We start from the raw sequence: 26,500 nt of genomic DNA, 5'->3' as shown, positions 1-26,500 counted from the left end.
TAAGAGAAAGAGGTGTGGCAATAGGTTTGCAGTCAGACATATGTGCACGAGAGAGTAAGTCAAGAGCATATTTGGTTTGACACAAAAATAACTCAGTGGATGTTCGTGTAGCTTCAATTCCAAGAAAATAATGGAGGTGGCCAAGGTCTTTCATATGGAATTGAATACTGAGGGAGTGAATAAGTGTATGCAGCAACTTATCTGAGCTACCAGTCAGGATTATATCATCAACATATAGCAATAGAAGTACTGTCTCTTGACCTTTATGAAGTATGAACAAAGAAGGATCGGTTGAGCTGCAGAAAAAACCAACTTCAAGCAAAAAATTGCTGAACTTGTCATACCAAGCACGCGGTGCCTGACGCAGTCCATAAAGTGATTTTTGAAGAAGACATACATACTAAGAGTACTGTGGATGTACAAAGCCAGGGGGTTACTCCATGTAAACTGTTTCATTTAAGGTGCCATGCAAAAAGGCATTCTTGATATCGAGTTGATGTATAGACCAGTGTTTTATCATCGCCACAGAAAGTATAATTCGAATAGTAGCATGTTTAATAACAGGACTAAAGGTTTTTGTGAAATCTATTCCTTCTTCCTGATGAAACCCGTTGGCTACTAGTCGAGCCTTCAATCGATCAAGGCTGCCATCTAATGTAAGTTTAGTCTTGAACACCCATTTACATCCTATAACATTCATGTCATTGGTATGGGGAACTAATAACCAAGTTTGATTTTGATGTAAAGCATCCATTTCCTCTTGCATTGCCTGATGCCACCCTGGATCTGCTAGAGAAGATTTTATTGACTTTGGTTCTGGGGGAACTCAATATTCAGCAAGGCATGCATATTGAGGATTGATTTTGATGATGCCAGATTTAGATCTAGTTTGCATAGAATGAGTAGATAGTGTACCTTGTAAGGCTGTCTGAATATTAGAAACAACTTGTTCCGTATCTAGTTCAGATGTTGTCTCTGTTGTGGAACCAGGTATTTCTACTTGTTTTGAAATATTCTGAGAAGTAGAAGAAGCTTGATCCATAGGTAATTCAGTTGTAGAAACAGGAACTGCTAGTTCAATAGAATTAGTAGAGAGTATTTGTTCAGCTGTTTGCTCAGCTGTAGGGTCTTGTACATAACTTGTATGATGAGATAATTAAGTGTTTATGTAATCTGTACTGGAAGGTTGTAAAAACTTCTCTTCTTCTGTCCATAGCTTATACAAATGTGTGTAAGTTGAATAAGTTGTTGCTAGTTTCTGAGAGAAAGGAAAGAAGGTCTCATCAAAGACCACATGTCGACTGATGTACACACGACCAGTGGTAGGAACAAGGCATCGATATCCCTTATGGTGAGTATTGTATCCTAGAAAAACACAGTTAAGGGATCGTGGATCAAGCTTGTGCTATGCATAGTGTCGAAGGCAGGGATAACAAGCACACCCAAAAACTCTTAGATGATCATATCTTGGCTTATGCTAATATAACTTGCTAAAGGGAGACTGCATCTTTAACTTTGGAGTGGGAAGAATATTAACAATATAATTGGCTGTCACAAATGCATCAACCCAGAATTTTAATGGGAGTTTTGCATGATACAGCATAGCCAGACCAAGTTCAACTATATGATGATGTTTTCTTTCAGATATTCCATTTTGTTCAGGTGTATATGGACAGGAGACATGCTGTTGAATGCCACAGTACTGTAAGTGAGTTCTGAACTTGTGACTGATAAACTCTCCTCCACCATCACATTGGAAAATCTTGATCTTACAGTTGAGTTGGTTTTCTACTAGTCTCTGAAACATGAGAAAAATATCATAGAAGTCTGATTTTAGCTTCAATGGATAGATCCAACTGAACCGAGAGAAATTGTCAACAAAAATGACATAGTACTTGAAATTCTGAAAAGAGTTAACTGGAGAAGGTCCCTAGATATCACAATGAATTTGTTCTAGGGGTTTAGTAGCTGTAGAATTTGACAATGGGAAAGGTAGAGCAGTACTCTTAGCTAGTTGACAACTTCTACATACAAATTGTGGTTCTATATGGCACTGAATTAGTTTTTGATTCTTCATATGCTTCAGGATATTCTGATTTGTATGAGCTAGACGTTGATGCCAAACATTCTCTCCAGCAATCCTTTGTCTTTGAGTGAAGAAGACCTCTGCAGCATAAGGATCTACTCTATAAAGTCCTTTAACCTTCCTTCCTAGCATCTTAGTTGTGTTGGTGATGCTGTCCTTTATGTACACCCCAGTTTTGTCAAAGACAAATGAACAAGGATAATCATCTGTTAGTTTAGAAACTGAAAGAAGGTTTTTCTTAATTTCTGGAACAATCAACACATCATTTAGAGGTAAGACATCAATAGCAGTATTCAGCAATGCATTACCAATGTATTTAACGGGTAAGCATGAACCATTGCCAATCATGACTGTATCAGTACCAGCATTCTTAGAAAAGTTATGAAGAATACCAGCATTAGCAGTAATGTGAGCTATTGCTCCAGTATCTGGATGCCATTCATTACCATTTGCTTCCTCAATATGTAGTGCTAATAAAGCTATTGGTATCTCCTCAGCTTGGTAGGAATTATCAAATCGATACCAACAGTGTAATGCATCATGACCAGGTCTTTTGCATATTTGACACTCTAGTCGAGTATTTTCTATTGTTTTCTCCACCTGCATATTTTTATGAAGAGTTAAGTTTGAAGATGGATAGGTCTTGGTATCTGAATACCTTTGTGCTGAGCCATTATATGGTCTAAATCCCTTACCAGAATCCAAAGTAGAGGAGGTATTAAATTGCTTAAGCTGCTAACTTCCCTGTTCATAGTTCGAACTATTATTCCTATAACTCATACTTCTTCCAGGATATCCAAAGTTTCTATATCTGTTATTGAATGACCTTCCTCTTCCATAATTTCTTCCTCCACGACTATACCCTCTTGAACTTCCAAGGCTATTATTCTGTTGTACAAAATCTCTGTTAAACTCTTCTTTGTGTATAGCTTCAGTCTTCCTCTGGCCATAGTAGGCTAGATTCAGACTGAACTTATTCGAAGAATAGTTTTGTAGCCTTGTTTCAAATATTTCTAAATGTGAGATTACTTCGTCATATTCTGGTTGAGGCTTTAAACAATAAATTGTTGTTTTAAAGCTCTCATACTCAGACCCCAGACCTTCCAAAATACCAAACAGTTTTGTTATTTCATCCACTCGTTTCCCTATTGCATTCAATTGATCACATATTGATTTATACTCTCTGAGATATGTTGATAATGTTCTATCACGCTTCTGACAAGCCTGCAGTTTTCCCCTTAACTCAAACTCCTTTGCCACAGATTTTTGTGTAAACCGATTGAGCAAAGTCTACCAAACTTCATATGCAGTGTTTAAGCCAATTATCAAACTGAGTATGTTTTCTGAAACAGCACCACTAATCCAAGAGGATACAAGCTGATATGTCTTGATCCAATCATTATAGTGAGGATTAGAAACTTCAATAGTTTGACCTCCTTCTTCGACCTGCAATGTTTTAGCGGGTGGTGGAACTTCTCCATTAACAAACCCAAATAGGTCTTGACTTCTTAAGAACCTATGAAATTGGGCTTGCCACAGAAGGAAATTATCCTTAGCTAATTTGATGGTAACAAAATTCGAGATATTGACATGAATAGGAAATGGATATCTCAAACTTCTTGCTGCCAAACTTCTTGCTGCCATTCTACTCTTCCAGATCTTCGAACAACTTTAGTTGCAAACACAAACTCTGCTAGTTTTGCAGTATGTTGCTACGAGTATATTTCTGATGATGAAGATTTAGATGTAGATGAGAAATACCTACTCACAGATCTGTTGGAAGATATAGATGTCTCATAGATCAACGAAGCTTTGAACCTGACTTCAATCTGCTGTAGATTCAACCATTTTTATGCAGCATCGAGATGACTTCTTCAGGATGCACGGCTCTGATACCATGAAGAAGTTTATGAGCAGGAAGTGATGGAGAGAAAATGAGAGAAAACATAGATGAAAATGCTTCTTCTGTTATTTCAACTTCACGAAATCTACATCATGAGAGTTTTCCTTTTATATCTACATTAGCTCTCTCTCAAGAATCTGTTTTACAGGTATTGAACAGTTGAAGAAGATACAACTACCTAACTGAAGAGAAACTAACTGATTACCGGAAAAAGAAGAAACAGAGTACAAGAACAGAGTGCTAAACAGAGAGCTCTAGTTCGAAGAGAGAGAGAGAGAGAGAGAGAGCTCTTGGCTTTACAAGCTTCGCAGATTATTCATATGCAACAATACAATCCGTAGCATCACCCTTATCTTTATCTTCTTTTCTTTCTCTGTTTTTAACAGTGGTTCTTCTTCCTATACACTTCTCGGCATCATTTATATAATCTGCTTCTTCCTCATATGCTTTCCTCCTCCTGTTCTTGATGGCATTATTAGTGGCTGAGCTGCTGCTATTTACTGTAGTCTTAACATAACAGGGTACCTTTGTGTCTTCGTAAAAAGCACTTGCTGCAAAGAGGAGGTAAGCATACTAGGTCTTCACAGCGACTCGGTTTCCAGAAGACGAAACACTCACTAGATGTTAGCCCAGCTGTCCAAACCACCTATTACCTCTTCGTTTAATCAGAGTAGACAGCATGGAAATGAAGTCAACAGCACCACACATGCTGAAACTGCTTGTGAAAGATCATATTCTGGCCTTAATGCAGAGCAATCTGACTAGGGAGGAAGAAAGAATGTCCACTAAATACAAAATAGGAATAAAAGGACCACCGCTTTTTTATCTTGCTGGAATATTCAAATCTCGGACTAGTTTTTATGTTTTTATTAGACTATGAAATCGTATAAGCAATACATGCCAAGCAGCAGTTTTTATGACTTTACAGATCATTCGTCGAAAGATCCAGTTCCAGGCGCTTATCCCTTGAGACGCAAGGACTTGCCTCTTTTTACAAGCGATCCAGAACCAATGATGCAGGTAATAGCTACGACACTCGATATAAAGACATCTTCAGCCATTCTTTGGAACACAGTGGACGGCCTGGAGGAACAGTTATCAGACCAAGTCCGAAACAATACCATGTGCCATTTTTCTCACTAGGCCCGTTGCACAAAGTTGCTCCAAGTTTACCAACCAGCATATTGGAGGAAGAAACCGATTGCCTGTTGTGGCTTGATAAGCAAGCTAATGATTCAGTCATATATGTGAGCTTAGGAAGCTTGGCTTCGATGGATGAAAGAGAGTTTGCAGAGACAGCTTGGGGGCTGGCGAACAGCGGCCAGCCATTTTTGTGGGTGGTCCGACCTGGCTCGATCGAGGCTCGAGTGGATCGAGCTGTTGCCGAAGGGTTCGAAGAAGCCATCCAAGAAACAGGCTGTGTCATAAGATGGGCTCCGCAGAAGGATGTTTTAGCACACCGTGCCGTGGGAGGCTTTTGGACCCATTGTTGATGGAACTCGACCTTGGAAAGCATATCCGAAGGAGTCCCAATGATATGCCAACCGTGCTTGTTCGACCAGAATGTGAACGCGAGGTACCTGTGCCACGTTTGGAGGGTGATCTAGACCAGAAAGAGATAGAGCAAGCTGTGAGGAGGCTGATGGTTGGTGAGGAAGGGAAAGAGATGAGGCTGAGAGCTGCGGCTCTCAAAGACCAAATCAAGTTGAGCATCAGAAAAGGTGGTTCTTTGCACACCGCAATAGAGGAACTAGTGAATTTGATCATTTCTCTCTGATCTGATGATGATCACTAGAAATAAAAGGCTAATCGAGATATTTTATCCTGTTATTTGACAAATGTGATCGAATGCAGCAGAAGGAACCCAACCCTGCACCTTGGGCTGAGCTCAAAAGGAGTAACATGGTTTCTACCCTGTTGTAATCCCAAAGTTATCAGCTTCTCTATATTCCAGGTACCTCCAAACCCAATTGAAAAAACGATGCCAATGTGCAAAGTGTGGCACTTGCACTTCTGATGGATCCTTCCCAGAATTTGAATTAATCCGACAAGAGTGAAACTAATTAAACTCCCCATCCGCCGAAGCAGTATGCGAAACAAAATAAGCGGCATCCCACGAACAAAACATAATCGAAAGACTGTTGAGGAACCAAGATAACATCAAACAGAAGTTAGGAAATGACAACCTCGAATTTCATTACAATTGAAGAGTCGTAGTAGGAAAATATATATAGCCATATCAGAAACCAGGGGACCGAGCCTCCCGACTCAGGACACACGAAACCCGCATAGAACACAGCATACACACAGACGCTCCTCTATGTAGAATCGTCACTCTCAACCAGAGATCTCGATGGCCTTGACCTCAGGCTTCTTCTCCTCCACCTTGGGAACACTGACGGTGAGCACCCCGTTCTCCATCGAGGCCTTCACCTGATCCATCCTCGCGTTCTCCGGCAGCCTGAACCTCCTCATGAACTTCCCGCTGCTTCTCTCCACCCGGTGCCACGTGTCGTTCTTGTCCTCCTTCTCCACGTTCCTCTCGCCGCTTATCTGGAGCACTCGATCGTCCTCAATCTCCACCTTGACTTCTTCCTTCTTGAGCCCGGGGAGATCCGCCTTGAACACGTGGGCTTCCGGGGTCTCCTTCCAGTCGATTCTCGTGTTCACGAAAGCAGTGTTCTCCCGGAACGTCTGGGGGAAATTAGAGGCGGAGAGGGCTGAGGAAGGGAAAGGGAAGTCCTTGAAGGGGTCCCAGAGGTCGAGGGAGAAAGGGTCCAAGACGTTGCTGCGACGGCCACCGAACCAGCTTGGGATGAGCGACATGGTTGTGGAATTACCAGCGAATAACTAAGAAGTGTTTGACAGAATGCTTGGACTAGGACAGGAATTGCGATCGTCAGACGATGTGGTCTGGAAGAGGATGCGTTCGGTTGCTAAATAGGGAACGGAGGAGCATTCTAGTACATTCGCGGTCTTTCGAGGTTCGACAGACGAACGTTCGAGTGAAAAGGCGAATCCGGTCGGCCCATCTGGAAACCTCGGACTGGGCCTCGTCAGGATCTTTTCGGTAAGAAAACAAAGAAAACTCAAACTCGCCTCACGGGACGATAAAACGAACTCTGTTTCTATTATTGATTAAATAAAATTTTGTCCGACCAATTAAATTAAATTGGATCCCAAATCATGAATACGACTCATGTTTATTTCCCACTACTCAAAAGATACGGTTTGAGGAGCTCCTCCCGTAACAAAAATATAGTCATTCTGACTAGGAAGATACTAGGCCAATGATGACATTATAGTAACGGGGTTTTTAGGGTGATTTCGGAAGAGTTTTGAGAGTCCCCAACAGTCTTTGAGACGCAAAGTCCCATTATTTGCTTTGAGCAAATAAGGTTTGGTTTAAGTGACTTTTGGGATGTTTTTGCAAAGCGCTGAATCAAACACATACTTAACCCCTATTGTGGGATGTCATTCTCTATTTTATGATAGTTTCGATGGCTTTTTCCTCTCCTAATTATCCTTTTACTTATTGAAAGAGTTTGATAACGATTATTGTAGTTATCAAATTTAAACCGAACCTCATTTCCCACTACACTATCCGCAATTCCATTTTTATCGATTATTTGAATCAATTATCATTACTTCTTCCCATGCCATACACATGAAGAAGATGTTTTATGTGACGGTCATGTCATTATTGGTTAGGTAACGTAGTAATGACACGTGGTAGAATAAGTCAATCAAAAATGAAAGCATGACATATTTTTATGTCAATTAGGATGGTATTCATAATACATGAATAAAGATAATAAATTGTTTTCACTATGTCATCACAGCCACAGTAGCAATGACATCTCGAAGGCGTTTTGAGATAAGAGAATGCATCTTAGATGAAATGGTAATGTTGAATGAAAGCCTTCAAATGCCCCACTGAAAACGATGTGTGAATAAAGATTGGCTACATTCCTTTTATTTTATTTTATTTTAATAAATCTTATCTCACATTTTTACCCAACCTCTTCGCAAAGTACAAAAGTCGAAAGCTAAATGTCCCCGCCCCGCTCAATTCCCTTACCATTGGGCCGCATGCCCAATGGGTGGATACATTCGTTAAAAGGGGTAAGGGAAGCCCCAAAAAGATGCGAAAGGAAATGACAATGAAAGATATGGCCAACCCAACTTCCTGAGATAAGTAGGGCAATATCCATATTTGGAAGAGAATCGACAAAGGATCAAGTGCAAAGCCATAATAGGATTCATGACCGACCTCACTTATAAGACTCCATTGTTTTTGTTGCTGATGCAGGGACAACATTTCGAGGACGAATGTTCTTTATTAAGTCAACCACGACAGACCACTCGCATCATTTGACAAAACAAAGAAGCAGTAGCATTTATGTTGGTCATTGCGAAGCTTTTTCTCGAGGACAAGGATTTTCATCTCATATCTCTATCTGTCAGGCCTTACGATGCTAGTCCTTTTAGAACTTTCCATATGAAAAAGATTGGCATTCCTAATATCGCCAAAAGAGAGAGAGAGAGAGAGAACCCTCCTCATCAATTCGACTTTCATGGCAACTGAATCATGGAGCTTTATTATTCTTAGATACCCTTGAGTTGTCTCAGGATATAGCTAGGTGTCCGAAATGATGCAGACTTTGAAGCTCCAGTGCTTCTGAGTCCTGCTTTCTCTAGCTGTCTTTGAGTTAGACAAGCTCTATCAGCTTCCTCAAGGTTGTGACTGTCGGCTACAATACATAGTGTATGTGATTCTGCTCCAGAGACAATTGTTCTGTAAGGTCAATATGGTGATTTTCTTGAGAAGGTTACGAGCACTCTCATGTTGAAACCAGGTCATAATCACTTCATTTCGGATCAAGGACGAGCTTCTGATGATGCCAGTAGCAGTGGACTTCAATGCCATTAGAAAGGAGGAGTCGCCTTTGGCAGAATATATAAAATCTGCAAAGAGATAAGACCAAGTTTTGGGACGGAATTCAACTTAACTTGAAGCCCTGGGTGAAGGAAGGTAGCTGGGACAGGAGAAATATCCTCTGCTGGCTTTAACATAAGATTGAGCAAAGCCAGACAGGAAATGAAACAAAATTTCAGGTATCATCATGTAGTTTTGCTCCCTCCACACGTCCATAGTAACAAAGCCGCTCTCCTGTAATCCTGTCACCCTTCAATAATCTAATCGATTTGTTTGCCACTTTTTATGTTACCGTCCAGGCATCATGTCATTGATGCAGTACTGAATATAGGACTTTTCAAATGATCAATTGATCCAGGACCGAGACTCTGGTTGTGATCAGATGAGAGAAATGGAGGAACAAGGACAGAGATGCAATCGTAGCTTGGTGCTAGTCTCGGTATCCCTTTCAAGGACACATAACCCCGGTACTCGATTGGGGTCAGTCCTGCATTCCAAGGGCTCCTCCACTGGAATGGCACGCACTCAATTTGATCATCCCGATCCGTCCGGTTTCCCCCAAATCTATCTTCCTGTCTATTCCCTACTGCTTACCGAAGGAAGTCCTTTCCTCTGGGATCCCTTAGCTCTTGTAGCAAATCTCAACACCTGTGAAGGAACTCTCCAACAATAATTGTCAGATAGGATGGCAAAGGAAGGAGCGACCAAGAATAAAATCCCTTGCGCGATATATGATTCCTTGATGTACTTTGCAGGAGCCGCAGCTCATCAAATGAAACTTCCCAGCATGGCTTTGCACACTAGCAGTATCGACACTCCGCTGGTTTTCTCTGAATTCCTTCTGCTCCAAAAAAGAGATCACTTTCCCTTGGAAAGGTATCTTCAATCCTCAGATAAGAATATACACAATAAATACGCACAATAAATTCTCCGTTACCTCAGTGACCTTGCTTGATAGTTTTTTCACTAGAAATCAAGAGTAACAATCACACGGTATTGGTTGGGTGATAGGAATGTTCTTTCTTTGGTTGTACCAAGCTAAGCTGGAAAGGCTCCTGATTTGATTATGTTTGCTATCTTAAAGCATGCGAGAGTCTCTTCAAGATTTGAAGAAACTGTTTAGCCAAGCTAAAGAGAGAGTCAACTAATCAATGGGACTCAAACATGAATTGCACTCAAACAGCTCGCATCATTAGTCCATGTTGACATATTTTGAGTTTGGCTTGTAATTTTCTTCTTCTGCTACTCATTAAGCATAATTTTTTTTTTTTTTTTTTTGGAGTAAAATGCTCTTGCTGCAAAGAAAAAGTGAGCATACTAGGTCTTTAGGGTGACTCAATTTCCAGAAGGTAAAACACTGATAGCCGTGGCCCTAACTGTCAAGACCAATCATCACCTCTTCCTTTTGTCAGAGGAGGCATGTATTTGAAGTCAACGATACCACACATGCTGAAACTGCATATAAGATCACATTCTCATATTCATGTCGAGCAATCCAACTAGGAAGAAAGTAGTCTACAGTGTATAAAATTTGAATAAAAGGAGTATCTCTCTTTTTACTTGCTGGAATATTCTATTGTTGGTTTAGTTTTTATGTTTTTTGTCGGACTATGATGTCATAAAGCCAATACATGCTAAGCTGCAAGACCTTGACTCTGTAGATCCAATGTTGATTGATACCATTGCAGGCGCCTACCCCACGAGATGCAAGGACTTGCCTCTCCTACCTGGCCATTTAGAACCATGATGAAGTTAGCAGCTATGGTGATCGATATCAAGGCATCTTCAGGCATTTCTTGGAACACAGTCTACTGCCTTGAGAAACAGTTATTGGACCAACTACAGAAACAATAACGAGTGCCTTTTTGTTGCTAGGCTCGCTGCACAAAGTTGCTCCAGCTTCACCAGCCAGCATAATGGAGGAAGAAACCGGTGGCCTGGGCCTGTTCAGGCTTGATAAGCAAGCCAATAATTCAGTCATATATGTGAGCTTAGGAAGCTTGGCTTCAATGGATCGGGGAAAGTCTGCAGAAATGGCTTGAGGGCTGGCGAACAGCAGCGTTCTTGTGGCTGGTCCGGCCTGGCTCAGACAGAGGCTCAGAGTGGATCGAAACTATTACCGGAAGGGTTCAAAGAAACCATCAGAGAAACTGGCCATGTTGTGAGATGGGTTCTGCAGGAGGAAGTTTTAGCACACCATGCCACGGGTGGCTTTTGGACCCATTGCAGATGGAATTCGGATTGCAGATGGAATTCGACCTTGGAAATCATTTCCGAAGGAGTCCCAATGATTTGCCCACCGCACTTGAGGGACCGGAATGCTAAGGTAAGGTACTCGCACCACGTTTGGATGGTGGGATTCGAGTTAAGAGCGTGGTCTAGACCAGAAAGAGATGGAGCAAGCTGTGAGGAGGCTGACGGTTGGCAAGGAAGGGACAGAGATGAGGCTGAGAGCCACAGCTTTCAAAGACCAAATCAACATGAGCATCGGAAAAGGCGGTCCTTCGCACGCCGCAATATAGGAACCAGTGAATTTGATCATTTGATCATTTCTCTCTAATCTGACGATGATCGAACAGAAATTGAAGGCCACATCAAATATTTTATCCTTTTACCTGACAAATTTGCTACAATGCAGCAGAAGGAACCCCAAACCTTGCACTGACCTCAAAAGGAGTAACGTGGTTTCTAGCTTGTTTTCATCCCAAACTTATCAGCTTCTCCATATTGCAGGTACCTCCAAACCCAACTGAAAAACGATCACAACGTGCAAAGTACGTCCCTTCTACTTTGGAGGGATCCTTCCCAGAAATTGAATTAATCATCCAAACATAATGAAACTAATTGAAGTCCCGGAAGCAGTATGGAAATCAAAATAAGCAGCGTCCCACGAACAAAACACAATCAAAAGACTTTTGAGGAACCAATATCACCTCAAACAGAAGTTAGGAAATAGTAACTTAGAATTTTATTACAAGTAAAGAGTCATCGTCGGACAACATATCGCCATATCAGAGACCATGGGACCGAGCCCTCCCAATCCACACATAACACAGCATATTTGCTCTATATATAGACACAAGTCGCAACGAGGACCATAGATTCACCGACCCTCAACTGGAGATCTCGATGGCCTTGACCTCAGGCTTCTTCTCCTCCACCTTGGGAACACTGACGGTGAGCACCCCGTTCTCCATCGACGCCTTCACCTGATCCATCCTCGCGTTCTCGGGCAACCTGAACCTCCTCATGAATTTCCCGCTGCTCCTCTCCACCCGGTGCCACGTGTCGTTCTTGTCCTCCTTCTCCACGTTCCTCTCGCCGCTTATCTGGAGCACCCGATCGTCCTCGATCTGCACCTTGACCTCCTCCTTCTTGAGCCCGGGGAGATCCGCCTTGAACACGTGGGCTTCCGGGGTCTCCTTCCAGTCGATCCTCGTGTTCACGAAAGCAGTATTTTCTCGGATGGTTTGAGGGAAATTAGAGGCGGAAAGGGAGGAGGAAGGGAAAGGGAAGTCCTTGAAGGGGTCCCAGAGGTCGAGGGAGAAAGGGTCGAAGACGTTGCTGCGGCGGCCGCCGAACCAGCTTGGGATGAGCGACATGGTTGTTGGGTTTACCGGTGAAAATGCGAGACTGAGCGGAGAAAGTGTTCGATAGAATGCTTGAGATAGATGATGAGAATTGCTACCGTTTGACGATGGAGCCTGGAAGACAAGGTGGGAGTTAAATAGGAAAGAGAGAATCATTCTCGTACCTTCGCGGTCTTTCTGAGTGTCGGTGGACGAACGTTCGAGAGAAATGGCGAATCCCGTAGGTCCATCTGGAAACACTTGTCCGTCACATTACGATGATGACGAATTCTATTTCTATTTTGCTATCGCCCTTAATTTCCTCTATTCTTGATTAAATAAGATTTTGTCCAATTAAAATCGATGGATCCTAAATCATGAATATAAATGAAGTTTATTTGCCACTAATTAAAAGATGCGATTCAAGGAGTTCCTCTTGCTAAAAAAATATAATCATCTCATACTAGGCAAATACTAAGCCGATGACGTTACGACACTAGGATTTTTGCGACACTCGGGTTTGTTAGTAGGGCTCTGCTGTCGGGCCGGTTCTATTCGAGAACCAGATCGTCGGTCGTTGGAACCAATCTTGTTTGCAATTTCGACTGAAGAACCATATGTCATCGGATCAAATTTGGTACAAGTTTCATAAAGTTTAGAAACCCCAGTTTTTCTCTTAACATATTTTTCTCTCTCTCTCTTTTTTTTGTTCTCTTCAACCTTACTCAAACATTTCGCAATTCTCTCTTGCTTGCTGGCACTCACCCTCCTCCTCGCTTACTCACGGCTCACCCTCGCTCGTTCCTAACTCACCTTTGCTCCTTCACCCTCAGTCATCTTTTACTTTGAACCATTTTATTACTTATATCATTTTGCTATAAAAAGTGAACCTAAAAAAAGGAACAAAAGAATGACAGGTTCCAAGACATACGAGATAGGTTTTAGGTTCCAAAAACTGGAATCGGTTCTAATAGATTAGATTTCAGATTCTAGGTCTAAAATCTACCCACCTTAAAACCAATCACTTTTAACTTAGAATGCGTGTTTGGGAGAGTTTTGAGAGAATGCAAAGTCATTGCCCCATAAATCTTTGACTCAAAGTAAATATTGTTTGGTTAAGTGACTTTCATGATATTTTTGCAATGTAACTTTGAAGGTAGAAAAAAGAAGGAAAAAAAAAATAAAGTATATAACTACTGAAGAGTAGAGATATCTCATCTTGGGAGCAAACTTGGAAGGCAAATTGAATGCCAGCAGCAATTGAATTGTCAAAGAGGTCATGCAAGGTAACACCGAGGTGAAGCCTATGTAGCACCAACACGGACATGAGACATTCGACACGACATGACATGACACGCCGACACGATATTTCTTAAAAATAGAGAATTTCGACACGTTCCAACACGTTATATATCAAATATATTTTTATATATAAATACATCAATAAATAATAATAATAATAATAGCTTAGAATTAATTTACACGAAAAATATTAAATAATATCATTCATTATTTTAATTTGTTACAATAATACACAAAACTTAGAGAAAAAAACATTGTTTAAAGAAAAATGCTGAAATGATATTTTTAAATTTATTTATTTATCATATATAGCATTTTTTATTACTTCTTCATAGTAAAAGACTTTTAAAAAAATAAAACAATTCTAAAAAAACAAAACTGAAAAAAAAAATATTGACCCCGTGTGTGTATATTTATAGCAATTTTATTACTTCTTTTATTACTTCTTTTATGTATATTTATATTTTGACCCCTCAAGTATTAGAAATTTTTAAAATTGACCCCGTGCGTGTCGAAATCACATGTCGAAATTCTGGATTCGCGTGTCGGAGAGAGTTGACCACGTGTCGGATTTTTCAACACTCGTTAACTGCGTATCGGAGCGTGTCGGAACGTGTCGGAGTGTCGGACACGACACAAAGGCTTCTTGAGAGTATCCATGCTACATAGGGTGAAGCAACCTCAGGTAGCCTAAGCTAGAAGACCCTGAGGGTTGCATGACCTTGACGACCCAGACTACTTGATCATCAACCCAGATCCTTGGAGATCCTTGGCCACCCTTGACGACCCTCGGTAGAGCATCAGATAGGCGATCTAAACACACAATCATTGACCCAAACCATCAGACAGCCTTAGCCATCATCAACAAACCTTGCGCAACATTCAGTGGAGCATTAGACTAGCAACCTAGACCCATGCCAACCTAGACCTTAGACATGCTCTTCTAGATCCTCGACCGCCCCTAGCAACCCTCGATGGAGCATTAGACGGGCAACCCAGATTTAGATCTAGACTTTAGAGAGGGATGTTAGACGCTAAAATGTGTAACCTATGATCTCCATAACTAGAACAAGAACACATATAATCAAGTAGAAATATTAACGCACTTGTTTTGGAATTCATCACTCTTGATGCGAAAGCAAAAAAGCAATGATTCAAGTACAAGTCATTCTCCTCTATTACCCTTTATATCATTGACTCAAAAAGACGGCTCCCTCACCCTTTTGTGTTAGGTAAATGCTCATTTATGAGGATAATTATAAAAATTATGGTTAGAGAAAAGATTTTAGCACTATTTATAGTGTTCCAACTAAACCATCTCATTACAGGTCAAGTTCAACTTGACCCACACTAACCAACCCCATATTAGATTAATTAATAAACTTTATATCTCACTTTAGACCAATCTCGTAAAACGGTAAATTATAATATTAATTAATGTAACCCACATTATGAAAACTTTTATCTTCTTCCACTTGAGTTATATTAATTGAAATTGTATTGTATGTGCGCACATTGGTTTAGAAATAATTCTTAATAATCAATCACATCCTATAAAGTCTCAAACACCAAATCATGATAGGAACTGCATGTATACACACAAAACCTTTCATGGTCACGAGTACTTTCAACTTTATTGATATAGATTTAATATGGTAGTGTGGTAAATGGATAACATCTCTAATAAAGAGATCCTATTTGTCAATCATCATTCTCTTACCTTAAGTGTCACAAAAACCTATGCCATTAAAAAATATTTTTATGGTTTTAGTGAACCCACATATGCCTTATCTTTACAATTAATATTTCTTTATGTGTAATAAAACATATGCTCAAGGCTAATAACTGGATGCCCTTAACATTCACTTAAAGTTTATACAATACATTGAGACTTTTATCAATATATATTAAACATAATATCAATTCATTTAAAAATATTTTATTGAATGTAAACGTTGGTATATATCAAAACGCTACTAAATGTAACAAACACAAATATAAACTTTATTAAAAGAAAAATAAAAACAGCTCTCACTAAATAACAGCATCCAAAAATGCTCATAAACCCATGCTAATGACATACCGCTCAAACACACAAGAGCATAGGCCTTTAGTTAATGGATTTACAATCATATCATCTGTAGGAATATGATCTACTGCAACATCACCATTCTGTACCGATTCCTTTATCGTCATAAACTTGACCTTCATGTGTTTAGACTTCTTAAGACTTCTATTATTATTAATAAACAACAATGCAGAGTTATTGTTACAATATAACTATATAGGCCTATCTACAAAATAAAAAACAGTTAACTCCCTAATAAGGTTCTGGAGCTAAATAGCTTGAGTAACAGCTGAAAAACATGCTATAAACTCTGCTTGCATGATAGAAGAATATATAGATTTCTACATCTCCTGCCAACATAAATATGTATTTTGTCACCGATTTCATATCATCTTGACAACCAGCAAAATCTGCATCCGAATACCCTATTAGCTGTAAATTCGAAACATGTCTATAAATCAGCATATAATTTATTGTCCTATTTAAGTACCTTAAAATATTCTTGGCAACGACCTAGTGATCACATCCTAGATTTGACTAATATCTGCCTAGAAATCCTATCGCAAAAGTAATATCTCGTTTAATGCAAACTTGAACATACATAATATTTCCAAGCACACTAGCATAAGATACATCATTCATTTGAGCTTTTTCAAAATCTGAATTAGGATATTGTAAAAGACTCAATTTATCACCCTGGATTGCAATGCTGCATATTGAATCTTTCTAAAATACGATCAACATATGTCCTCTAAGACAAACCCAATTAACAACGAGAACAATCCATATAGACCTCAATGCCAAGAACAAAAGACAAGTCTTTCACGTTAAATTTTTTTGATAACATCCACTTTGTCTCATGCATGCAGTAATCTAATATTATTACTCGTAAGTAACATATCATCTACATAAAGTACAAGAAAAATATATACGGTATATACACTAATCTACTTTATATCTGACAACATTATGAAACTTTAAATACCATTATCTAGAAACTTGCTTAAAGTCATAAATAGACTTTTTTTAATCTACATACAAATTTACCTAAGTTATTTATGTGAGCTTAGGAAGCTTGGCTTCAATGAATCAGGGAAAGCTTGTAGAATTGGCTTGGGGGTTGGCGAACAGCAGCGTTCTTGTGGCTGATCCGGCCTGACTCAGACAGAGGCTCAGAGTGGATCGAGCTATTGCCAGAAGGGTTTGAAGAAGCCAACGAGGAAACTGGCCGTGTTGCACGATGGGCTCTGCAAGAGGAAGTTTTAGCACAACGTGCCACAGGAAGCTTTTGGACTTATTGCAGATGGAATTCGACCTTGGAAATAATTTCCGGAGTCCCAATGATAAGCCCATCGTGCTTCAGGGACCAGAATGCTAAGGTGAGGTACTCGCGCCACGTTCGGATGGTGGGATTGGAGTTAGAGTGTGGTCTAGACCAGAAAGAGATGGAGCAAGCTGTGAGAAGGCTGACGGTTGGCGAGGAAGGGACAGAGATGAGGCTGAGAGCCGCGACTTTTAAAAGACCAAATCAACATGAGCATCGGAAAAGGCGATACTTCGCACGCCTCAATATAGGAACCAATGAATCTGATCATTTCTCTCTGATCTGATGATGATGGAACAGAAATTGAAGGCCACATCAAATATTTTATCCTGTTACCTGACAAATTTGATACAATGCAGCAGAAGGAACCCCAAACCTTGCACTGAGTCCAAAGGAGCAATGTGGTTTCTAGCTTGTTTTCATCCCAAACTCATCAGCTTCTCCATATTGCAGGTACCTCCAAACCCAACTTAAAAAACGATCACAACATGCAAAGTACGTCCCCTCCACTTTGGAGAAATCTTCCCAGAAATTGAAATAATCATCCAAAAGTAATGAAACTAATTGAACTCCCAGAAGCAGTGTGCAAATAAAAATAAGGAACGTCCCACGAACAAAACACAATCAAAAAACTTTTGAGGAACCAATATCACCTCACACAGCAGTTAGGAAATAGTAACTTCGAATTTCATTACAAGTAAAGAGTCATTGTAGGACAACATATCGCTATATCAGACACCATGGGACCAAGCCTCCCAACCGACACATAACACAGCATACTTGCTCTCTATATAGACACAAGTCGCAACGCGGACCATAGATTCACCGACTCTCAACCGGAGATCTCGATGGCCTTGACCTCAGGCTTCTTCTCCTCCACCTTGGGAACAGTGATGGTGAGCACCCCATTCTCCATCGAGGCCTTCACCTGATCCATCCTCGCGTTCTCCGGCAGCCTGAACCTCCTCATGAACTTCCCGCTGCTCCTCTCCACCCGGTGCCAGGTGTCGTTCTTGTCCTCCTTCTCCACGTTCCTCTCGCCGCTTATCTGGAGCACCCGATCGTCCTCCATCTCCACCTTGACTTCCTCCTTCTTGAGCCCGGGGAGATCCGCCTTAAACACGTGGGCTTCCGGGGTATCCTTCCAGTCGATCCTCGTGTTCACGAAAGCAGTATTTTCTCGGATGGTTTGAGGGAAATTAGAGGCGGAAAGGGAGGAGGAAGGGAAAGGGAAGTCCTTGAAGGGGTCCCAGAGGTCGAGGGAGAAAGGGTCCAAGACATTGCTGCGGCAGCCGCCGAACCAGCTTGGGATGAGCGACATGGTTGTTGGGTTTACCGGTGAAAATGCGAGACTGAGCGGAGAAAGTGTTCGATAGAATGCTTGAGATAGACGATGAGAATTGCTACCGTTTGACGATGGAGCCTGGAAGACAAGTTGGGAGTTAAATAGGAAAGAGAGGATCATTCTCGTACCTTCGTGGTCTTTCTGAGTGTCGGTGGACGAAGTTCGAGAGAAATGGCGAATCCCGTAGGTCCATCTGGAAACACTTGGTCCGTCACATTACGATGATGACGAATTCTATTTCTATTTTGCGATCGCCCTTAATTTCCTCTATTCTTGATTAAATAAGATTTTGTCCAATTAAATTCGATGGATCCTAAATCATGAATATAAATCAAGTTTATTTGCCACTAATCAAAAGATGTGATTCAAGGAGTTCCTCTTGCTAAAAAAATATAATCATCTCATACCAGGTAGATACTGGGCCAATGACGTTACGACACCAGGGTTTTTATGATACTAGGGTTTGTTAGTAGGGCTCTACTGTCGGGCCGGTTCTATTCGAGAACCGGATCTTGTTTGAATTTCAATTGGAACCAATCTTGTTTGCAATTTTTTTTTTGACTTAAGAAGAACCATATGTCATCGGATCAAATTTGGTACAAGTTTGGTAAAGTTTAGAAACCCCAATTTTCTCTTAACATATTTTTTTCTCTCTCTCTCTTTTTCTATTCTCTTCACCCTTACGCAAACATTTCACAATTCTCTCTCACTTGCTAGCTACTCACCCTCCTCCTCACTCACTCACAGCTCACCCTTGCCCGTTCCTAACTCACCTTTGCTCCTTCACCCTCAGTCATCTTTTACTTTGAACCATTTTATTACTTGTATCATTTTGCTATAAAAAGTGAACCTAAAAAAAAGGAATAAAAGAATGACAGGTTCCAAGACATACGAGATAGGTTTTAGGTTCCAAAAACTGGGAATCGGTTCTAATAGATTAGATTTCAGATTTTAAGTCTAAAATCTACCCACCTTGAAACCAATCACTTCAACTTAGAATGCGTGTTTGGGAGAGTTTTGAGAGAATGCAAAGTCATTGCCCCATGAATCTTTGACTCAAAGTAAATATTGTTTGGTTAAGTGACTTTCATGATATTTTTGCAATGTAACTTTGAAGGTAGAAAAAAGAACGAAAAAAAATAAAGTATATAACTACTAGAGAGTAGAGATATCTCATCTTGGGAGCAAACTTGGGAAGCAAATTGAATGCCAGCAACAATTGAATCGTTGAAGAGGTCATGCAAGGTGACACTGAGGTGAAGCAACCTTGGGTAGCCTAAGCTAGGAGACCCTGAGGGTCGCATGACCTTGACGACCTAGACTACACGATCGTCAACCCAGATCCTTGGAGACCCTCGGCCACCCTTGATGACCCTTGGTAGAGCATCAGATAGGCGACCTAAACACACTATCATCAACCCAAGCAAGCAAAACCAAACCATCAGACAACCTTAGCCATCGTCAACAAACCTTACGCAACATTCAGTGGAGCATTAGACTAGCAACCTAGACCCATGCCAACCTAGACCTCAGTGACCTAGACGTGCTCTTCTAGATCCTCGACTGCCCCTAGCAACCCTCGACGAAGCATTAGACGGGCGACCCAGATTTAGATCTAGACTTCAGAGAGGGATGTTAGATGCTAAAACGCATAACCCATGATCTCCATAACTAGAACAAGAACACATATAATCAAGTATAAAGATTAACGCACTTATTTTGAAATTCATCATTCTTGATGCGAAAGCAAAAAAGCGATGATTCAAGCACAAGTCCTTCACCTCTATTGTGCTCTATATCATTGGCTAATTGAAATGGCCCCCTTCACCCTTTTGCATTAGGTAAATGCTCATTTGTGATGATAATAATGAAAATTAGGGTTAGATGAGAAACTTAAACACTATTTATATTTATAGTGTTTCCAACTAGGCCATCTCGTTACGGGTCAAGTTCAACTTGACCCACACTAACCATCTCCATATTAAATTAATTAAGAAACTTTCTATCTCACTTTAGACCAACGCCGTAAAACGGTAAATTACAATATTAATTAATGTAACCCACATTAGGAAAACTTTATATTCTTTCACTTGAGTTATATTAATTGAAATTGTATTGCATGTACGTACATTGGTTTATAGATAATTCTCAATAGTCAATCATATCCTATAAAGTCTCAAACACCAAATCATGATAGGAACTACATGTATACACACAAAATCTTTCATGGTCACGAGTGCTTTCAACTTTATTGATATGAATTTAATATAGTAGTGTGGTAAATGGATAACATCTCTCATAGAGAGAAATCTCATTTGTCAATCATCATTCTCTTACCTTAAGTGTCACAAAAACCTATGCCATTAGAAAATATTTTTATGATTCTAGTGAACCTACGTATGCCTTGTCGTTATAGTTAATATTTCTTTATGTGTAATAAAACATATGCTCAAGGCTAATAACCGAATGCCCTTAACATTCACTTAAGGTTTATATCAATACATTGAGACTTTTATCAATATATATTCAACATAATAACAATTCATTTAAAAATATTTTATTGAATGTAAACGTTGATCTATATCAAAACGCTACTAATTGTAACAAACACAAATATAAACTTTATTAAAAGAAAAATAAAAACAACTCTCATTAAATAACAGCATCCCAAAATGCTCATAAGCTCATGCTAATAACATGCCACTTAAACACACAATGGCATAGGCCTTTAGTTAATGGATCTACAATCATATCATCTGTAGGAATATGATCTACTGTAACGTCACTATTCCGTACTGACTCCTTTATAGTCATAAACTTGACCTCCACGTGCTTAGAATTCTTGAGACTTCTATTGTTATTAATAAACAACACTATAGAGTTATTGTTATAATATAACTATATAGGCATATCCACAAAATAAAAAATAGTTAATTCCCTAATAAGATTCTGGAGCCAAATAGCCTGAGTAGCAGCTGAAAAGCATGCTACAAATTCTACTTGCGTTGTAAAAGAATATATAGATTTATGCACCTCCTGCTAACATAAATATGTATTTTGTTATCGATTTCATATTATTTTGACAACCATCAAAATTTGCATCCGAATACCCTATTAGCTGTAAGTCCAAAACATGTCTATAAATTAGCATTTAATATATTGTCCTCTTTAAATACCTTAAAATGTTCTTGACAACAATTTAGTGATCACATTCTAGATTTCATTTGTATATACTTAGAAGTCCTGTCGCAAAAATAATATCTGGTCTAATGCAAACTTGAACATACATGACACTTTCAAGTACACTAACATAAGGTACATCATTCATTTGAGCTTTCTCAAAATCTGAATTATAATATTATAAAAGACTCAATTTATCAACCTGGATTGCAATGATGCATATTAAATCTTTCTAAAATACGATCAACATATGCCCTCTAAGACAAACCCAATAAATAGCGAGAACGATCCATATAAACCTTTATGCCAAGAACAAAAGATAACTCACCAAGGTCTTTCATATTAAAATTTTTTGATAACATCCACTTTGTCTCGTGCATGCAGTAATCTAATGGCATTACTCGCAAATGTATATAGCATATACACCAATCTACTTTATATCTGACAACACTATGAAACTTTAAATACTATTATCTAAAAGCTTACTTAAAGTCATAAATAGACTTTTTTAAATCTACATACAAATTTACCTGAGTTATTTATGTGAGCTTAGGAAGCTTGGCTTCAATGAATCAGGGAAAGTTTGCAGAATTGGCTTGGGGGTTGGTGAACAGCAACGTTCTTGTGGCTAGTCCGGCCTAGCTCAGACAGAGGCTAAGAGTGAATCGAGCTATTACCAGACGGGTACGAAGAAGCCAACGAAGAAACTGGCTGTGTTGCGAGATGGGCTTTGTAGGAGTAAGTTTTAGCACATCGTGCCACGGGAAGTTTTTGGACCTATTGCAGATGGAATTCGACCTTGGAAATCATTTCCGAAGGAGTCCCAACGATATGCCCACCGTGCTTCAGAGACCAGAATGCTAAGGTGAGGTACTCGCGCCACATTCGGATGGTGGGATTGGAGTTAAGAGTGTGGTCTAGATCAGAAACAGATGGAGCAAGCTGTGAGAAGGCTGACGGTTGGCAAGGAAGGGACAGAGATAAGGCTGAGAGCCGCGGCTTTCAAAGACCAAATCAACATGAGCATCGGAAAAGGCGATACTTCGCACGCCTCAATATAGGAACCAGTGAATCTGATAATTTCTCTCTGACCTGATGATGATGGAACAACAATTAAAGGCCACATCAAATATTTTGTCCTGTTACCTGACAAATTTGATACATTGCAGCAGAAGGAACCCCAAACCTTACACTGAGTCCAAAGGAGTAATGTGGTTTCTAGCTTGTTTTCATCCCAAACTTATCATCTTCTCCATATTGCAGGTACCTCCAAACCCAACTGAAAAAACGATCACAATGTGCAGAGTACATCCTGCACTTTGGAGGTATCCTTCCCAGAAATTGAATTAATCATCCAAAAATAATTAAACTAATTGAACTCCCGGAAGCAGTATGTAAATCAAAATAAGGAACGTCCCACGAACAAACCACAATCAAAAGACTTTTGAGGAACCAACATCACCTCAAACAGAAGTTAGGAAATAGTAACTTCGAATTTCATTACAAGTAAAGAGTCATTATGGGACGACATATCGCTATATCAGACACCATGGGACCGAGCCTCCCAACCCACACATAACACAGCATACTTGCTCTATATATAGCACAAGTCGCAACGAGGACCATAGATTCACCGACTCTCAACCGGAGATCTCGATGGCCTTGACCTCAGGCTTCTTCTCCTCCACCTTGGGAACACTGACGGTGAGCACCCCGTTCTCCATCGACGCCTTCACCTGATCCATCCTCGCGTTCTCCGGCAGCCTGAACCTCCTCATGAACTTCCCGCTGCTCCTCTCCACCCGGTGCCACGTGTCGTTCTTGTCTTCCTTCTCCGCGTTCCTCTCGCCGCTTATCTGGAGCACTCGATCGTCCTCGATCTCCACCTTGACTTCCTCCTTCTTGAGCCCGGGGAGATCTGCCTTGAAAACGTGGGCCTCCGGGGTCTCCCTCCAGTCGATCCTCGTGTTCACAAAAGCAGTATTTTCCCGGACAGTTTGAGGGAAATTAGAGGCGGAGAGGGAGGAGGAAGGAAAAGGAAGTCCTTGAAGGGGTCCCAGAGGTCGAGGGAGAAAGGGTCGAAGACGTTGCTGCGGCGGCCGCCGAACCAGCTTGGGATGAGCGACATGGTTGTTGGGTTTACCGGTGAAAATGCGAGACCGAGCGGAGAAAGTGTTCGATGGAATGCTTAAGGAAGATGATGAGAATTGCTACCGTTCGACGATGGAGCTTAGAAGACAAGTCGTGGAGTTAAATAGGAAAGAGAGGATCATTCTAGTACCTTCGCGGTCTTTCCAGTCCCGCTCGAACGGACGGACGGACGAACGTTCAAGTGAAATGGCGAATCCCGTAGGTCCATCTGGAAACACCTGGTCCGTCACATTACGACAATGACGATTTCTATTTATATTTTGTAATCGCCCTTAATTTCCTCTATTCTTGATTAAATAAGATTTTGTCCAATTACATTCAATGAATCCTAAATCATGAATATAAATCAAGTTTATTGGGGAAAAGTGTCCAAGAAATCCTAAACATTTTACATTTATGCTAATTTTATTTTAAACATTTTAAAAATACCAATTTAGTCCTAAATATTTTCATTTTGTGTCAATTCGATAATTTCCAGTTAATTTTGACCGGATTTTGCTGACTAAGCATCGAAAATAATATGATCGACGTTGACGTTGACAACTTTTAATAATATTTTAATATTCTTTATTTTTTCTTTTCTTTTTCTTTTTCTTTTTCCTTCGCTTTTTCTTTTTCCTTTCCTTTTTTCTCCTTTTTTCTTTCTGCCCCTCCTTCCTCCTCAACCTCACCAACTGTCTTCTCTGGCCACTTGTCGATCGCCCTCACAACCTCTAGTGAGGGCTCGAGCCTTGCTGATGGCCAATTGCCAAAGGTCCAATGACCGACTAGAGGAATGAGAAGAAGAAAAAAAATGAGAAAAAGAAAAGGAAATATTAAATAAAATTCAAATCCAAAAAAATTAAAATATTATTAAAATTATCCACGTAACGTCAATCATATCATATCAACCGATCGATGATTAGTCAACAAAATCCGTTAACCAGAAAAGATTGAATTGATGTACTTTGCTTTGCGGCAGCTCATCATATAGAACTTCCTAGCATTGCTTTGCGCTCTTGTAGTATGGCACTCTGCTGGTTTTCTCTGAACCCCCTTGGCTCCAAAAAGAAAAGTTATTTTCCTTGAAAAGGTATCTTTAACCCTCAGATATCAACATACACGACAAACTCTAAGATAACGATACTTGCAGTAAACTCTTCTTTACCTCAGTGATGGAGCTTGATAGGAATTTCACTAGAAATCAAGAGTAACAATCACACAGTACTGATTGGATGTTAAGAATGCGCTCTCTTTGGTCGTACTATACTAAACTGGAAAGGCTCCTGACTTGATTATGTTTGCTATCCCAAAGCATTGCGAGGGTCTCTTCAAGATTTAAAGAAACTGCTTGGCCAATCTAAAGAGAGTCAATTAATCAGCGTGACTCAAATAGGAATTGCGCTCAACAGCTTGCATCATTCGTCCATGTAGACATATTTTGAGTTTGGCTTGCAATTTTCATCGTCTACTACTCATTAAGCAGTACTTTAACGGGGCTCTCTGTGTTTTCGTAAAATGCTCTTGCTGCAAAGAAAAGGTAAGCATACCAGGTCTTTAGGGCAACTCAGTTTCCAGAAGGTAAAACGCTCCAATAGCCGTTGCCCCACCGTCTAAACCAGTCATTACCTCTTCCTTTAGTCAGAGGACAGAGGAGGCATGTAATTGAAGTCAACAGTACCACACGTGCTGAAACTGCATATAAGATCATATTCTCTCGTATTCATGTCGAGCAATCCAACTAGGAAGGAAGAAAGCAGTCTACAGTGTATCAAATTCGAATAAAAGTTGCATCTCTCTTTTGACTTGCTGGAATATTCAAATCTTGGACAAGCTTTTATGTTTTCTATCAGACTATGAAGTCGTAGAACCAATACATGCTAAGCTGCAGCACCTTGACTCTTTAGGTCCAACATCGATTGAGACTATTCCAGGCGCTTATCCCACGAGATGCATGGACTTGTATCACCAGGCGATTTAGAACCCATGATGAAGTTAGCAGCCATCCTGATTAACAACAGAGCATCTTCAGGCATTTTCTGGAACAGTGGACTGCCTGGAGAAACAGTTACCGGACCAACTCCATAGACAATAACGAGCGCCATTTTTTTCGCCAGGCTCGCTGCACAAAGTTGCTCCGGCTTTGCCAACCAGTATAATAGAGGGAAGAAACCAGTTGCCTCTTGTGGCTTGATAAGCAAGCACATAATTCAGTTATACTTGTGAGCTTAGGAAAGCTTGGCTTCAAAATAGATCAGGGAGAGTTTGCGGAAACGGCTTGGGGGCTGGCAAAGAGTGGCATTCTTCCGGCTGGTCCGACCTCGCTCAGTCAGAGGCTCAGAGTGGATCGAGCTGTTAGCGCAAGGGTCCAAAAAAGCCAACAAAAATTGGCCGTGTTACGAGATGGGCTCATGAGGTGCAAGTTTTAGCACACGTAACTCGGGAGGCTTTTGGACCTTTTGCAGATGGAACTAGTTCCTTGGAAATTATTTCGTAAGGAGTCCCAACGAAACACCAACCGTAGGGACCAGAATGCGAAGGCAAGGTACTCGTGCCACGTTTGAATGGTGGGATTGGAGTTGGAGGGTGATCTAAACCAGAGAGAGATGGAGCAAGCGGTGAGGAGACTCATGGTTGATGGGGAAGAGATGAGG

General features: G+C 40.4%; 4 protein-coding genes across 4 annotated transcripts; all 4 read right to left on the bottom strand.

The window, feature by feature from the left end:
* Window positions 1-6,116: 6,116 nt before the first annotated feature.
* LOC104422431 (18.1 kDa class I heat shock protein-like) lies at window positions 6,117-6,904 on the bottom strand. The gene has a single exon (XM_010034753.3). It carries the CDS (start codon window positions 6,813-6,815, stop codon window positions 6,327-6,329), a length of 489 nt encoding a protein of 162 aa, XP_010033055.2. The 5' UTR covers window positions 6,816-6,904; the 3' UTR covers window positions 6,117-6,326.
* A 4,969-nt stretch (window positions 6,905-11,873) lies between these two features.
* On the bottom strand, window positions 11,874-12,635 carry LOC104431598 (18.1 kDa class I heat shock protein-like). The gene has a single exon (XM_010044205.3). The coding sequence runs from the start codon at window positions 12,528-12,530 to the stop codon at window positions 12,042-12,044; it is 489 nt and encodes a 162-aa protein (XP_010042507.1). The 5' UTR covers window positions 12,531-12,635; the 3' UTR covers window positions 11,874-12,041.
* A 5,196-nt stretch (window positions 12,636-17,831) lies between these two features.
* LOC120289203 (18.1 kDa class I heat shock protein-like) lies at window positions 17,832-18,627 on the bottom strand. The gene has a single exon (XM_039303861.1). The coding sequence runs from the start codon at window positions 18,510-18,512 to the stop codon at window positions 18,024-18,026; it is 489 nt and encodes a 162-aa protein (XP_039159795.1). The 5' UTR covers window positions 18,513-18,627; the 3' UTR covers window positions 17,832-18,023.
* A 4,480-nt stretch (window positions 18,628-23,107) lies between these two features.
* Window positions 23,108-23,959, bottom strand: LOC104422427 (17.5 kDa class I heat shock protein). The gene is given in 2 exon segments (XM_010034751.3): window positions 23,108-23,749; window positions 23,752-23,959. Coding segments are annotated over 2 exon segments (486 nt in total). The 5' UTR covers window positions 23,845-23,959; the 3' UTR covers window positions 23,108-23,356.
* Between the last annotated feature and the right edge of the window lie 2,541 nt (window positions 23,960-26,500).

Source organism: Eucalyptus grandis, chromosome 10 (assembly GCF_016545825.1).
Source record: "Eucalyptus grandis isolate ANBG69807.140 chromosome 10, ASM1654582v1, whole genome shotgun sequence".
Classification (NCBI taxonomy): Eukaryota; Viridiplantae; Streptophyta; class Magnoliopsida; order Myrtales; family Myrtaceae; genus Eucalyptus; species Eucalyptus grandis.
This window is presented reverse-complemented; position numbering and strand designations above follow the sequence as displayed.